Genomic DNA, 16,662 nt, shown 5'->3' on the forward strand with positions numbered 1-16,662 from the left:
CTCCCTAAGGTAGTGTCAGCGTTTCACCTGAACCAGCCTATTGTGGTGCCGGCGGCTACTAGTGAATTGGAGGACTCCAAGTTGCTAGACGTTGTCAGGGCCCTGAAAATATTTGTTTCCAGGACGGCTGGAGTCAGAAAAATCTGACTCGCTGTTTATCCTGTATGCACCCAACAAACTGGGTGCTCCTGCTTCTAAGCAGTCTATTGCTCGCTGGATTTGTAGTACAATTCAGCTTGCACATTCTGTGGCAGGCATACCACAGCCAAAATCTGTAAAGGCCCATTCCACACGGAAGGTGGGCTCATCTTGGGCGGCTGCCCGAGGGGTCTCGGCTTTACAACTTTGCCGAGCAGCTACTTGGTCAGGGGCAAATACTAGAGATGAGCGGGTTCGGTTTCTCTGAATCCGAACCCGCACGAACTTCACTTTTTTTTTCACGGGTCCGAGCGACTCGGATCTTCCCGCCTTGCTCGGTTAACCCGAGCGCGCCCGAACGTCATCATGACGCTGTCGGATTCTCGCGAGACTCGGATTCTATATAAGGAGCCGCGCGTCGCCGCCATTTTCACACGTGCATTGAGATTGATAGGGAGAGGACGTGGCTGGCGTCCTCTCCATTTAGATTAGATTTAGAAGAGAGAGAGAGAGAGAGAGAGAGAGAGAGAGAGATTGCTGTGATACTGTAGATTAGAAGAGAGTGCAGACAGAGTTTAGTGACTGACGACCACAGTGACCAGTGACCACCAGAGACAGTGCAGTTGTTTGTTTTATTTAATATATCCGTTCTCTGCCTGAAAAAAACGATACACAGTCACACAGTGACTCAGTCTGTGTGCACTGCTCAGCCCAGTGTGCTGCACATCAATGTATTGTATATAAAGCTTATAATTGTGGGGGAGACTGGGGAGCACTGCAGGTTGTTATAGCAGGAGCCAGGAGTACATGATAAATAATATTATATTAAAATTAAACAGTGCACACTTTTGCTGCAGGAGTGCCACTGCCAGTGTGACTAGTGGTGACCAGTGCCTGACCACCAGTATATTAGTAGTATTGTATACTATCTCTTTATCAACCAGTCTATATTAGCAGCAGACACAGTACAGTGCGGTAGTTCACGGCTGTGGCTACCTCTGTGTCGGCACTCGGCAGGCAGTCCGTCCATCCATAATTGTATTATAATATATACCACCTAACCGTGGTTTTTTTTTTCATTCTTTATACCGTCGTCATACTAGTTGTTACGAGTATACTACTATCTCTTTATCAACCAGTGTACAGTGCGGTAGTTCACGGCTGTGGCTACCTCTGTGTCGGCACTCGGCAGGCAGTCCGTCCAACCATAATTGTATTATATACCACCTAACCGTGGTTTTTTTTTCATTCTTTATACCGTCGTCATACTAGTTGTTACGAGTATACTACTATCTCTTTATCAACCAGTGTACAGTGCGGTAGTTCACGGCTGTGGCTACCTCTGTGTCGGCACTCGGCAGGCAGTCCGTCCAACCATAATTGTATTATATACCACCTAACCGTGGTTTTTTTTTCATTCTTTATACCGTCGTCATACTAGTTGTTACGAGTATACTACTATCTCTTTATCAACCAGTGTACAGTGCGGTAGTTCACGGCTGTGGCTACCTCTGTGTCGGCACTCGGCAGGCAGTCCGTCCAACCATAATTGTATTATATACCACCTAACCGTGGTTTTTTTTTCATTCTTTATACCGTCGTCATACTAGTTGTTACGAGTATACTACTATCTCTTTATCAACCAGTGTACAGTGCGGTAGTTCACGGCTGTGGCTACCTCTGTGTCGGCACTCGGCAGGCAGTCCGTCCATCCATAATTGTATTATAATATATACCACCTAACCGTGGTTTTTTTTTCATTCTTTATACCGTCGTCATACTAGTTGTTACGAGTATACTACTATCTCTTTATCAACCAGTGTACAGTGCGGTAGTTCACGGCTGTGGCTACCTCTGTGTCGGCACTCGGCAGGCAGTCCGTCCAACCATAATTGTATTATATACCACCTAACCGTGGTTTTTTTTTCATTCTTTATACCGTCGTCATACTAGTTGTTACGAGTATACTACTATCTCTTTATCAACCAGTTTGTGCAAGGAGAGATTAATTGCTTCTTTTTTGGGGGGGGTCCAAACCAACCCGTCATATCAGTCACAGTCGTGTGGCAGACCCTGTCACTGAAATGATGGGTTGGTTAAAGTGTGCATGTCCTGTTTTGTTTATACAACATAAGGGTGGGTGGGAGGGCCCAAGGACAATTCCATCTTGCACCTCTTTTTTCTTTTCTTTTTCTTTGCATCATGTGCTGATTGGGGAGGGTTTTTTGGAAGGGACATCCTGCGTGACACTGCAGTGCCACTCCTAGATGGGCCCGGTGTTTGTGTCGGCCACTAGGGTCGCTAATCTTACTCACACAGCTACCTCATTGCGCCTCTTTTTTTCTTTGCGTCATGTGCTGTTTGGGGAGGGTTTTTTGGAAGGGCCATCCTGCGTGACACTGCAGTGCCACTCCTAGATGGGCCCGGTGTTTGTGTCGGCCACTAGGGTCGCTAATCTTACTCACACAGCTACCTCATTGCGCCTCTTTTTTTCTTTGCGTCATGTGCTGTTTGGGGAGGGTTTTTTGGAAGGGACATCCTGCGTGACACTGCAGTGCCACTCCTAGATGGGCCCGGTGTTTGTGTCGGCCACTAGGGTCGCTTATCTTACTCACACAGCGACCTCGGTGCAAATTTTAGGACTAAAAATAATATTGTGAGGTGTGAGGTATTCAGAATAGACTGAAAATGAGTGTAAATTATGGTTTTTGAGGTTAATAATACTTTGGGATCAAAATGACCCCCAAATTCTATGATTTAAGCTGTTTTTTAGTGTTTTTGGAAAAAAACACCCGAATCCAAAACACACCCGAATCCGACAAAAATAATTCGGTGAGGTTTTGCCAAAACGCGTTCGAACCCAAAACACGGCCGCGGAACCGAACCCAAAACCAAAACACAAAACCCGAAAAATTTCAGGCGCTCATCTCTAGCAAATACGTTTGCAAAATTCTACAAATTTGATACCCTGGCTGAGGAGGACCTGGAGTTCTCTCATTCGGTGCTACAGAGTCATCCGCACTCTCCCGCCAGTTTGGGAGCTTTGGTATAATCCCCATGGTCCTTACGGAGTTCCCAGCATCCACTAGGACGTTAGAGAAAATAAGAATTTACTCACCGGTAATTCTATTTCTCGTAGTCCGTAGTGGATGCTGGGCGCCCATCCCAAGTGCGGATTGTCTGCAATACTTGTAAATAGTTATTGTTAACTAAAGGGTTATTGTTGAGCCATCTGTTGAGAGGCTCAGTTGTTTTCATACTGTCAAACTGGATATAGTATCACGAGTTGTACGGTGTGATTGGTGTGGCTGGTAAGAGTCTTACCCGGGATTCTAAATCCTTCCTTATTATGTCTGCTCGTCCGGGCACGGTGTCCTAACTGAGGCTTGGAGGAGGGTCATGGTGGAAGGAGCCAGTGCACACCAGGTAGTCATAAATCTTTCTAGAGTGCCCAGCCTCCTTAGGAGCCCGCTATTCCCCATGGTCCTTACGGAGTTCCCAGCATCCACTACGGACTACGAGAAATAGAATTACCGGTAAGTAAATTCTTATTTTGTCTACCAGACCTCTGGGTGTAAAGCCCATTCCTTTGCATGAGAAAGTCTGCTTCCCAGTTTAGGACTCCCGGAATGAACACTGCGGACAAGGCTGGATGATGAAGTTCTGCCCACTTTAACGCGTGACTTACCTCTTTCATTCAGAGTTCCTCCCTGATGGTTGAGGTACGCTACTGCCGTTGCATTGTCCGAGCGGATTTGGACTGGTGTCCCCTGAAGGATGTCCTTTGACTGAATAAGTGCCATATATATGGCCCGAAGTTCCAATATATTTATTAGCAGGCAACTTTCTTCCTTGGTCCACTGCCCCTGGAAGCAACTCCTTCCTGACACCGCTCCTCAGCCCTGAAGACTGGCATCTTTTGACAGAACTTCCCAATCTGATATCTAAAAGAGTCTCCCTTTGTCCAGATGGTATGTCTATAACCACCAGGCTAATGACCAACTTACTTCCAGAGGAAAGACCATAGTCTGCATTTTTGTCTGATGAAAACCATTCCATTTGGAAAGGATCAGAGGTTGCAGAGGCCTCGAGTGGAACGGAGCATACTCCACCATGTCGAATGTCGACACCATCAATCCCATCACACGAATTGCTGTGTGAATGGATACCTTTGACTGTGTAGCAGCTCCTGAATCCTTGACTGAATGTTAGATATTTTGTTCAGAGGTAAAATTACTCTCTGAAGACCCGAATCCAATACAGCCCCTAAGTGAGTCATCCGTTGTGATGGAACCAGGGACAACTTTACCCAATTTATGAGCCAACCGTGTCTCTGCAAATAAGCTGTCTGTTGCAGATGACACTGAAGCAATTCCTGAGAGATTGTGCCAGGATTAATAAATAGTCGAGGTATGGGAAAATCCTTATCCCTCTGACAGATAAGATGCCATTACCACCATAATTTTGGTAAATACTCTGGGAGCGGTGGCCAATCTAAATGGTAGGGCCTGAAATTGAAAACGTTGCTGGAGGATAGCAAACCTGAGATGGCACTGATGGGACAGTGCTATAGGAACATGTAGGTAAGCATACTGGATATCCAGGGATACCATAAAATCCTCCGGCTCTATGGCCAAAATAATGGAATGTAAAGTCTCCATATGAAACAGAGGCACCCAAATGTACTTGTTCATCACTTTGAGATTGAGTATGGACCGGGACGACCCATTTGGCTTCTGGACTAGAGACAGGTTGGAATAAAAACCTTGTCCTCGTTGCGCAGGAAGAACTGGAATTATCACTCCTGACTGAAGCAACTTCTAAACAGTCTCTTGAAAAGCCCTGGCCTTCATTTCCACTGAAAATGGGCTGGTACAAAAACACCTTTGCTGAGGGTGTTTCTTGAAAGCAAACGCATAACTGAGATACCGCTTCTTGCTCCCAGGCATCTGTGGTAGACTACTGCCAGATCTGTGCAAACTGAAGAAGCTGGCCTCCCACCCTGGGTTCCCCCAGGTGGAGGCCCTCCCCATCAGGCTGATGGCTTATCTTCTGATTTGGAAGCCGGCCCTCTGGTAGCCCAATGCTTTTTAGTCTTACCAGACTTGTCAGATTGAGACTGATTGCCGTAACTCTTTGCTTTTGCTTTTCTTTGAGTCCGAAAAGGCCAAAAAGCTGGAAATCTAGACTTGGATTTGTGTGTGGAAGGAAACTTCACTTTCTTGGAGTCTGCTTCTGACTCCAAAATGCTGTTTAATTCTTTACCAAAAAGAATATCTCCAGTAAAAGGCAAAGGGCCATATGCAATTGCGGTCGAATTGCCACAAATGTCGAAAAACGGGGCATTTTCGACAGTAAAAACTGATTCGACAATGCAATACAGTACTTTGACAAAAAAACGGCCGTTTCAGATTCAACTTTTTGCAATTCGACATGTCTGCAATGGTAAAAATGCAGCGATTCGACAACAGTGCTTTTCGACAGTCATTTCGTCAATTTCAGTCCGCCTCATTTTGCTGGCGTGATCTAATAAAAATTGTTAAAAACATGTTTTTTTGTGTGTTTTTTTTTATTGCTAATAGCATATCTATTTATATTAGAAAGGATTATCTACTAGGTTTGTCTATTTAGGAGCCACAAGTATTATTTAATATATTTTTTAAAATATTTTTATTTTACCGACTAAAATAATATGGAGAGATCAGAGCATGTTTTTCAGTGGGAAGGGGTGGGAATGGGTTAAAAACCCTAAGCATAACCAGCCTCGGGCTCTTTGAGCCGGACTTAGTTGTAAAAATACGGGGGGAAAAATGACGGGATCCCCTGTATTTTAACAACCAGCACCGGGCTCTGCGCCTGGTCCTGGTGCCAAAAATACGGGGAACAAGAAACGTAAGGGTCCCCCGTATTTTTCACACCAGCACCGGGCTCCACTAGCTAGAGAGATAATGCCACAGCCGGGGGACACTTTTATACCAGTCCCTGCGGCCGTGGCATTAAATCCCCAACTAGTCACCCCTGGCCGGGGTACCCTGGAGGAATGGGGACCCCTTAAATCAAGGGGTCCCCCCCACCAGCCACCCAAGGGCCAGGAGTGAAGCCCGAGGCTGTCCCCCTCATCCAAGGGCGGCGGATGGGAGGCTGATAGCCAAGTGTCAAACTAAAGACTATTGTTTTTTGTAGCAGAACTACAAGTCCCAGCAAGCCTCCCCCGCAAGCTGGTACTTGGAGAACCACAAGTACCAGCATGCGGGGGGGGGGGGGGAAACGGGCCCCCTGGTACCTGTAGTTCTACTGAAAACAAAATACCCAAATAAAAACAGCACACACACACACACACACACACACACACACACACACACACACACACACACACACTGATAGTATAACTTTATTACATACATGCACACCAACACACACATACTGTACTTAACTATGTTGACACGAGGCTTGGTCCTCTTCACCAGTAGAATCCACGGGTTACCTGTAAATAATATTATACTCACAAAAATCCTGTGTAGATCTGTCCTCTTCTGCTTGTAATCCACGTACTTGGCAAAATAATAAAACGCAAAACCCGATCCACGCACTGAAAGGAGTCCCATGTTTACACATGGGACCCCTTTCCCTGACTACGGGGACCCCCTGTGACTCCTGTCAAAGAGGGTCCCTTCAGCCAATCAGGGAGCGCCACGTCGTGGCACTCTCCTGATTGGCTGTGCGCGTCTGAGCTGTCAGGCGGCGCATAGCACATAGACGCTCCATTATATTCAATGGTGGGAACTTTGCGGTCAGCGGTTGACTGAGAGTAACCTCAACCGCTGACGCAACGTTCCCACCATTGGATACAATGGAGCGCTTATGTGCTACATTGTATCTCGAGTGCGCAGCCTGACAGCTCAGAAGCGCACAGCCAATCAGGAGAGTGCCACGACGTGGCGCTCCCTGATTGGCTGAAGGGACCCTCTTTGACAGGAGTCACAGGGGGTCCCCGTAGTCAGGGAAAGGGGTCCCATGTGTAAACCTGGGACCCCTTTCAGTGCGTGGATCGGGTTTTGCGTTTTATTATTTTGCCAAGTACGTGGATTACAAGCAGAAGAGGACAGATCTACACAGGATTTTTGTGAGTATAATTTTAATTTACAGGTAACCCGTGGATTCTACTGGTGAAGAGGACCAAGCCTCGTGTTAACATAGGTAAGTATGTGTGTGTCGGTGTGCATGTATGTAATAAAGTTATACTATCACGGTGTGTGTGTACTGTTTTTATTTGGGTATTTTTTTTGCACTAGAACTACAGGTACCAGCAGGCCCGTTTCCCCCCCGCATGCTGGTACTTGTGGTTCTCCAAGTACCAGCTTGCGGGGAGGCTTGCTGGGACTTGTAGTTCTGCTACAAAAAACAATATTCTTTATTTTGACACTTGGCTATCAGCCTCCCATCCGCCGCCCTTGGATGGGGGGGGGCAGCCTAGGGCTTCACCCCTGGCCCTTGGGTGGCTGGAAGGGGGGGGGCCTTGATTTAAGGGGTCCCCACTCCTCCAGGGTACCCCGACCAGGGGTGACTAGTTGGGGATTTAATGCCACGGCCGCAGGGACCGGTATAAAAGTGTCCCCCGGCTGTGGCATTATCTCTCTAGCTAGTGGAGCCCGGTGCTGGTGTGAAAAATACGGGGGACCCCAACGTCTTTTGTCCCCCATATTTTTTGCACCAGGACCAGACGCAGAGCCCGGTGCTGGTTGTTAAAATAGGGGATCCCCTGTCATTCCCCCCCCCCCATATTTTTACAACCAGGACCGGCTCAAAGAGCCATGGCTGGTCTTATGATTGCCCCAGACAAGGAGAAAATGTTTTTTAGAAAACCATCTATTTTCCCTATCTGACACATAATTTAATGATGTTGAAGGCAGAGGTAATGTTAGTTTTCGGACCAATCGAATGACATGCGTATCTACTTTGGGATCCACCTCCCTTTTTAAACAGTCCCCAGCCGGAAGAGGATAATGGGAATTCCATTTCTTTGGAATTCTAAACAACTTACTGGGTGTAACCCAAGCCTCTTGTGTAATTTCCGTCAGCTGTTCTCACCCAGGAAACTCAGTCCTAACTGTTCTGGGACGTTTAAACACAGGTGCCTTAGATTTTAACAAAGGCTCTGCTGCCTCCTCTAAGGATAGAATAGCTTTCATAGCACTAATTAACTCGGGTATGTCCACTGAGCGGAGGCCTTCCTCCTCGTCTCTGTATGCAGACCCGAAGTGTTATGAGTCCTCATCCTCTGACAAGTCCTCATCTGAAAACAAGTGTAGACTGAAGAGGTTGTTTCATGTCTATGTGATTTACTTACCACCGGCCTTTCAGCCTGTTTCTGTTGAGAGGCTGCCAATTCCTGTACTGGATGTAATAAACCCCAGGTGGAATGTTGCATGTAAGGGTTAATAGGGTAACCTATCCCTGGTATAGGAGCTGGCATTATCCGCTCAGCTATACTGGATAATGTCTGTGCAAACGTAGTCCATGGTGGTTCAACTTGAACCTATGCCTGCCTTGGATTCTTCAAGAGGCTTTCATGAAAGCTAAAACAATTTGTACATAATCCATTTTCAACCAGATTCTGAGAGGTTAACCCAGCTTTGCAAGACAAACATGAAATGAGTGTTGGTGCTACTGTGGTGAGTGTATTCTTCTCACCCTTGCCTCTCAGACATGATAAATAAATCACATACCTGTACAGTGATACCTGCACAATTTGTGACCGCAATAACTTTATAATTTGTTAAAGTGACATACAATCCGATCCCTCCGTGCCTTGCATTGAGGATCGGAATACAAAGAAACTGACAGAATTATAGTAAAGTCAGCAATCACACTAGCAATCATTCACAGGGTATACATTAGTATAATAAGCAATATGAGCACATAATCAACTACATATACATTTCAAGTATGTAGGAGAAACATATTACTGTATTACCTTATATAGGAGTTTAAACGTATTCAGTCGCACAGCGAAAGAAAGAAACAGCAGCAATAGTTTAATAGCATACAGACTCATATGCATCAGGCACTTATCCAACTATTCATACTCAAAGGTAGATAGAGACTTAGTGCTGTATCACCCAGCTCAAGGGAGTGGGATACAGGGTGACTTCACCCAGCTTCCAGAATCGATCAATACTTTATTGAACGCCAAGTGGATCCAGACGTTATTAGTGTACACAACCGCCCCGTGAACCTACAGTGAACAGAGACGCCCAAGTGAACAACGATAGTCATACAGCTGCCTATGCTGCGACTGGTTCCTTTTAGATACAAAGTGTCTCAGACAAAAGCAGGAACTCCGTTCATGGCGGGAAACTCAGAGGAAACTGGTCATGAACCGGGGGGAGGGGCGACCAAGGGAGCATCTGACTCCCCACTGCTGACATCAACCCTAGGGATCGCGGCCTCATACTACCCCTGGAGCCTATGATTCCTGAGGCCTAGCGCTTGTGCACCCTAGGCGGCAGCCACGTCAGCGACTGTTCAGTAGTCTCCATCCTGAAACAGTGCAGTTGTATCTCGCGTTTCCCCTAAGCGGAACCGATACCTTACCTTCTCCCCGTGCTCCGGCCACAGCCTGGTAACGTCTGCTGGACTTGCTAGTACATCCTACACAGATGCCCGCCGAAACAGCATTGTACACGTGGGTAAGCATTGTCGCGACCAAGCGGGGAGATGTTGGAGCAACTCTTTCTAAGGTACATATAAGACGCCTTTTAGAAAGATCGCTCAAATAACTAATAAGACTATAAAAAAAAAAAAAAAAAGCTTATGGCTGCTAAAAACCAGCAGCTCATTGACCATGTCCGGGCTCCTGATGCACCCGAGGTCCTGATGCACCATGAGTTAGCCACCAGGTACTGTGCAACTCTGCTAACGCCAGGCATCTTTTTTGCAAAAAATGCATCTTAGTTGCAATGCGACTAGGATGCACAAGGAGACTGTGCCGATTAATTTGATTTATCAAATGTATAATGTGCGCAATTGAATCTGTATATGGAGCAGAACAGAACTTGTCATGGGAAAAAAGCTGTGGCTGCTACATTGTAGCACGTCGTGAATAGATTCAGGGACTCAGTCGCTCACAGATATACATGTGTCATATCAACACCCGACACTAGATTTTCACACGACCTGGTGTGTTTGGCATGTCTGGACACATCTGTATACCCCATTTTTTACATAGGATACGTAAAATTATTTGGGATTTGGTTTCACTTGCCTCAATCCCTGATAAGTGCCGGCATCAGGACTAATTGGATAGCCTTGGGTGGGTCAGTTAGCCACAGTAAGTTGATCACTTTTCTTTTCTCATGTATTAAGCTTTCCAGGTTCAGTAGATTGAGGCTTCACGAGATTATACACTGGTCCTCTACCTAAAACGATTATGTCTAGTAACTTGTAAAACAACCATGTGAAGCCTGGACATATGCTTTTGCCATTAAACAATGTCAGTGGATGGACAGATAATATTAGATGGTTCCAACCCACGTACCTGTTTCCAGCTCCATGAGCCGCAGGATTAGAACGGCCATTACCGAAGAAAGCCAGTACAGAGTCACTAAGAGGTGCGGTGGTCTGACCATCACTCTGTATAAGGTCACCAATTAGGTGCATCTGACGCTCCTGTCAAACATACAAAGTTTTTCATAACAGGATATGTGTGTGTGTGCGCATTTAAGGTATATACACAAGAAAATGTTCATGCAAAAAGAAATAATGAAAATGAGTCTTCTGTAGCATAACCGGAGCTGTCAGCTGGGAAGTTTATATGAAAATTCAAGGCAGTGAGAGCAGAGAGAAAACGGAGGCACCAGAAAAAAAATAAAATCATTAAAAATCAAATTGCCCAGTTGTATCATTAAGAAATCAAGTCAGATCAAGTGAAATCAAAGAACAAATCTGAATGGGGGGCAGTCCTGGTGCTTTCCCTACCACTGCTCATGCAATACATTTTTGAACATGGTGAGCAGGATATACCGTTCAGTCCCAGAAATTTAGACAAATGTGCACTGTTGACTGACAGGACAGTCACCTCAAATCGGGTTAAGAGTTGTGTCAGTCAGTAAATTATAGGCAAGGACAATAATTGTAAAATCTATTATATGAGGAGCAATTATCAAACGTAGACACAAATTTGTTGAATGCTAGTTTTCCACTTGCCCCCACAACATCCACAGCTTACCACAGTTTGCAACTCTGTCTCTGCTTTCTGGCGCCTTTTCATCTCTACGTCCACTTGGTTGCGGGCGTGTTTCAGTTTCACCTCAAGCGCCGAGCGTTCAATCTGACACCGGAGTAAAATCTCCTGTTTCTCCCTCAACTGCTTCTCCGCTTGCTGCCATTTCTTCCTTGATGCATCAAAGTTCTGAGCGACCTGGATAAAATCTGTGCATAGGATAGATTACGTACCCCGGACCTTCCAAGGATTTCTCCACCGCAAGATACCTTTAAATTAACAGACCACTCTCTGCATAAACAGTAGAAAGGGGGCTTGCCCTATCAGTCTTTGTAAACTAGATGAAGTCCAATTAGATCTTGGTGTAAACAATTTATTATTATTATTTTTTTTTTTTTTTTTGCGAGCCACTAGCACTTTTCTTAAACAGAATCTAATCTGGCATTTACATACCTTCCTCAGCAGCAACATTAAACTCGATGAGCTTTACTAAGCGCTCTATGAAGGACTGGAGTGCGCGCTTTCGTGACTCCCCCATCCTGTAATATAATAAAAAGCAAATATTAAAACCGGCCACAATAACCCCTACATTTTCACAGACTGTCCAGTAATCTGTATCATGATCCACAAGAACATTCACAACTACACTTCATTAACAATTTAAAACCACAAATGGGTGGTACCGAGCACTATAGCAGAGGGCAATGATACAAATATTTCAATGTGATAAATTCTCTCTTGCAGCAGTTTGGCACAGTGCAGTTAGGTGTATACCAGTTTAAGAGAGAAAAAAAAACTGCCTGTTCCAAATTGCAATTCATCTCCCCTGCTCAGTTTTGATTTATAGTCTGACTTTTCACCATCAATCTACAAAGTCCAGAACAAATATTAATGTACAACAGTTTCATAACCAACTATACAGGAAACGACCCCCATAATTTAGATTTCATCAAATTACAGTGAATGCAATGATAATTTAAAAAGGTGTTAAAAAAAAACTATTTGGCACAAATATATATAAAAAAAAGCATTAATGCTGAATATTATTCTTTACTTATTTGCTGCAGAGATTAGAGACCTGCAAGCAGAAGGTGTCCACACGAAAGCTGCGACACAGGCCGACAACGCAATTTACTATAGATTTTTGTAATGCTGATATAGCCATCAGATACCAACAGTGATCATTAAAGTAGACTAAATCTGCCCTCCTATAGGGAGCCGTTCTATTCTTAGCACTCCAGAAGGGGGCTAATGTACATTAGTAGGGGGTGGAAGTGCACGTGGCACCACCAATGATGCTAGGAACACAGATCAGCAACTACAAATCCTGGGAACACGCCATTTCAGATCAGACGGAATAAACAGAATGCCTTGCTTTTCAAAAAAGAGTTGAATTATTTTAGCTTAAAGTAAATACTTACAGAATTATCACTGTGCCAATAGATAGACCTGCACTTCATGTAAGCAGCAAGTTAAATAGTTAATAGTTAAAATATTTAAAAAGCAGAAATATTTAGAAAAGAAAAAGGCTGGTTCCATAGGCATTTCTTCTCTTATACTGTGCTCACATTCTTCCCATTTCCAGTCCTCTTAAGAGTAATCGCAACTGTAAATTTCCCTTAACAGTTCAATAAATCCTTCCACAGCACCTAACTTGCGACTCCAGTGCCACATGCCTCTTGCTTGCTGCCCTCTTGCTAAGGCAAATTCCATGCCTTTCAATAGCATCACACAGTTTGAAGATTTCAGCTTCTTGAAAAATAGGATAAAATAATAAAAAAAAAAAAAAAATTAGGATTTTCACGTAGTCCGTAGAGGATACTGGGGTCTACATTAGTACCATGGGGGTATAGACAGGTCCACTAGGAGCCATGGGCACTTTAAGAAATCAATAGTGTGCACTGGCTCCTTCCTCAGTCTATGCTCCTCCTACCAGACTCACTCTAGAAACTGTGCCCGAGGAGACGGACATATCTTGAGAGAAGGATTCAGAAAGGATAGTGGTGAGATTCGAACCAGCACACACAATCAAGAAGAAAATCATGTTAACCCAACATGAACAGGAACAGCAACAGCAACAGCTGAACCAACAGAATGTTTATCAGGAGTAGAGACTCCTCCTCGGTCCACCGACCCTGGAGAGTGTTGTTTGAACACCGCGCCCCAACCTCTCAGACTGGCATCCATCGTCAGCAGGACCCAGTTGGGTATCCAGAAGGGATGGCCCCTGCTTAATCGTTGGTCCTGAAGCCACCAGCTCAGTGACAGATGGACCTCCGGAGATAGGAAGATCATGTGAGATCTGATCCGGTGAGGCAGGCCATCCCACTTGGACAGAATCAACTTCTGCAGAGGGCAAGAATGGAATTGAGCATACTCCACCATGTCGAAAGCCGACACCATGAGACCTAGCACTTACATCGCCGAAAAGAATAGACACTTATGGACGGGATAGGAAGCATCGGATCTTGTCCTGAAGCTTCAGGACTTTCTCCTGAGACAGGAACAACCGCTGGTTGTGGGTGTCCAATAACGCTCCCAGGTGTACCATGCTCCAAGCAAGAACCAGGGAGGATTTCTTCCAGTTGATCAGCCATCCGTGGGCTTTCATGCACTGGATTGTCAAATCAAGATGACACAGGAGAAGTTCTGGGGAACTTGCCAGGGTCTACAAATAGTCTAGGTATGGTAGTATCCTGACCCCTTGACGGTGTAGCATGGCCGTCATGACCGCCATAACCTTGGTGAAGACTCGGAGCCGTTGTCAAACCAAAAGGTAATGCCCAAAATTGGTAATGAAGGTTGCCCACTGCAAACCACAGGTACTGCTGATGATACAGCAATAGGAATATGAAGGTAGGCATCCTGTATGTCCAGGGAGACCATATAGTCCCCAGGATCCATGGCCAGAACAATAGAGCGCAGCGTTTCCATACGGAACTTAGAAATTCGCACATGCTTGTTCAAGGACTTCAGATTGAGAATGGGCCGCGAGGCCCCGTTCGGTTTCGGGACTAGAAACAGCGGTGAATAGAACCCCTCGCCCCTCTGAGTCAGAGGCACCTGTACCACCACTCCTGTGGACAGGAGGGAATGTACCACCGAATGCAACGTGTTTGCTTTTGCCGGATCCAGAGGCACATCTGTTAGGCAAAATCAATGAGGGGGGCGATTCTTTAAGGGTCTGGCGTAACCTCGAGCAACGACTTCCCTCACCCAGGTATCTGAAGTGGTCTTCAACCATTCCTGGGTAAAACCTAGAAGTCAGACCCCCACCCTGGGATCCCCCTGAGGGAGGCCCGCCCCGTCATGCGGCCGGCATATCAGTTTTTGAAGCTGGCTGATGGGCGGCCCAAGCACGCTTCGGTCTGGGCGTGGCAGGTCTGGAAGTACGGGCTTGCTTCGGGTACACCGGACTTTTTGCTTTACCTGGAGTACAAAAGGGCCGAGGGAAAGTACTTTTAGCCTTCTGCGCGGAAGGAGCCGTACTAGGTAAGCAGGCCGTTTTAGCAGTAGCCAGGTCAGCCACAATCTTATTGAGGTCTTCTCCAAAGAGAATGTCTCCCTTGAAAGGAAGTACCTCCAGGGTTTTTCTGGAATCCAAATCCACCGACCAGGATCTCAACCAAAGGATACGTCCTGGCCAAAACGGACAGTAGCAGCTTTGGCCGCGAGCACCCCGGCATCGGAGGCCGCCTCCTTAAGGTACAGAGAAGCCGTGGCAATATACGAGAGACCTTGTCGAGCATGCTCAGAAATATCAGAAGGCAGTTCCGCCTCGAGTTCCTGAGCCCACGCCTCAACAGCTTCAGCAGTCCAAGTCGCTACAATACTTGGCCTTTGCACAGCCCCACACAGGGTATAAAATCGCTTTTAAACAGCCCTCCACCCGACGATCCGTCGGTTCCTTCAGAGAGGTGACGGTAGTTACTGGCAGGGCAGAGGAAACAACCATACGCGCCACATGAGAATCAACAGGCGGAGGGGTTTCCCAATTTTTACACACCTCAGAGAGGATAGTGAGCCAACAATCTCTTATTCGGTGTAAACTTTGTCCCCGGATTTTCCCAGGATTCCTGACGTATGTCAATCAGGTGTTTAGAGTAGGGTAGAACCTGCTTAACCACCTTCTTACTCTTAAACCTATCAGGTTTCTTGGAGACAATTTCAGGCTCAGAATCATCAGCCACCTGAAGAATGAGCCGTATCGCCTCAATCAAATCCGAGACATCCACGGACGATTTCCCCTCCCCATCTGAAACATCAGCGTCAGTGTCCGAGGGGTCAGTATATGCACCGTCCTCCTCGGAGGACGTGTCAGTTAAGGCTGCGGATCGGGAGGAGGTAATGGCCCTTTTAGAAGATGACTTAGTCTTGTGCGGGCAAGAGGGACCCTTAGATTTGGACATGGATCGGTTCAAATGCTGAAACTGAGTGGAAAGCTGATCCGCCCATGGCGGGTTCACAGCGGGGACCATAATCTGTGATAGCGGCACAGGTGGTCCCACAGGGGGCATCAATTTTGTTTCAAGTGTGTTTAACAATGTGGAAAATGTAGCCCAAGGTGGATCTTGTGTTGCCCCGAGTGCTACCGACCCACTGGCGGGCAAGGAAGCCCCTGAACTCTCAGCTGCCAAATTATCCTCCATGCCATCAGTGGTCTCACTACCACGCAGTGTGGGAGAGGCCCCAATGTCATTGCCACGTGTAGCAGACATAATGCGCACAGAAATGGGCAACTTGGTACAAACAGTATGTTATATTTAGCAGCACTGTACCTAGTAAGAACTCTCAGAACAGCCGCCGCAGCTGGCACAGACTGGGGGTTCAATAGGAAATATATATATATATATATATATATATATATATATATATATATATATATATATATATATATATACACACACACACACACACACACACACATACACATATATATACATATACACATACACATATACACACACACACATATACACACTAGGTGATTCATCGCGCCCTACGGGCGCTCTTCACACCGTCGTTAGGGGCTACGCCCCGTTAACCTCTGCACGCCTTTGAACATACGCAGGGCGGTAGATAACAGAATCAGAAACGCAGGGCAGTATAGTATAGAGGGCATATAGAAATGGGTTCCGGTTGAGATAAGATAGAGAGGCGTAGGGGGAGAGAAAGGGAATGTACAGAAACGCTGTGCGATCGGTAAAGGATAGGGAGAGGCAGGGTGGTAGGGAGAGGATAAAGAGAGGGAAGGTGTTAGACAGAAAATACCGTTGCAAGGGGCTACGATCCATTATCCCCTG

General features: G+C 46.0%; 1 protein-coding gene across 6 annotated transcripts in view; it reads right to left on the reverse strand.

The window, feature by feature from the left end:
* Window positions 1-16,662, reverse strand: part of LOC134944918 (rac GTPase-activating protein 1-like) — a 220,766-nt gene that overhangs the window by 152,386 nt on the left and 51,718 nt on the right. For all 6 annotated transcript variants that reach the window (XR_010181988.1, XR_010181987.1, XM_063933862.1 and 3 more), the window contains exons 2-4: window positions 11,813-11,898; window positions 11,366-11,568; window positions 10,676-10,806 (exon numbers count right to left, since the gene is read on the reverse strand). Coding sequence is in view for 4 of the 6 variants with exons in the window: in XM_063933864.1 (XP_063789934.1) it covers window positions 10,676-10,806; window positions 11,366-11,568; window positions 11,813-11,898 (420 nt within the window). In the remaining 2 variants the exon portion in view is untranslated. The remainder of the gene's footprint in view (window positions 1-10,675; window positions 10,807-11,365; window positions 11,569-11,812; window positions 11,899-16,662) is intronic.

Source organism: Pseudophryne corroboree, chromosome 7, assembly GCF_028390025.1.
Source record: "Pseudophryne corroboree isolate aPseCor3 chromosome 7, aPseCor3.hap2, whole genome shotgun sequence".
Taxonomy (NCBI): Eukaryota; Metazoa; Chordata; class Amphibia; order Anura; family Myobatrachidae; genus Pseudophryne; species Pseudophryne corroboree.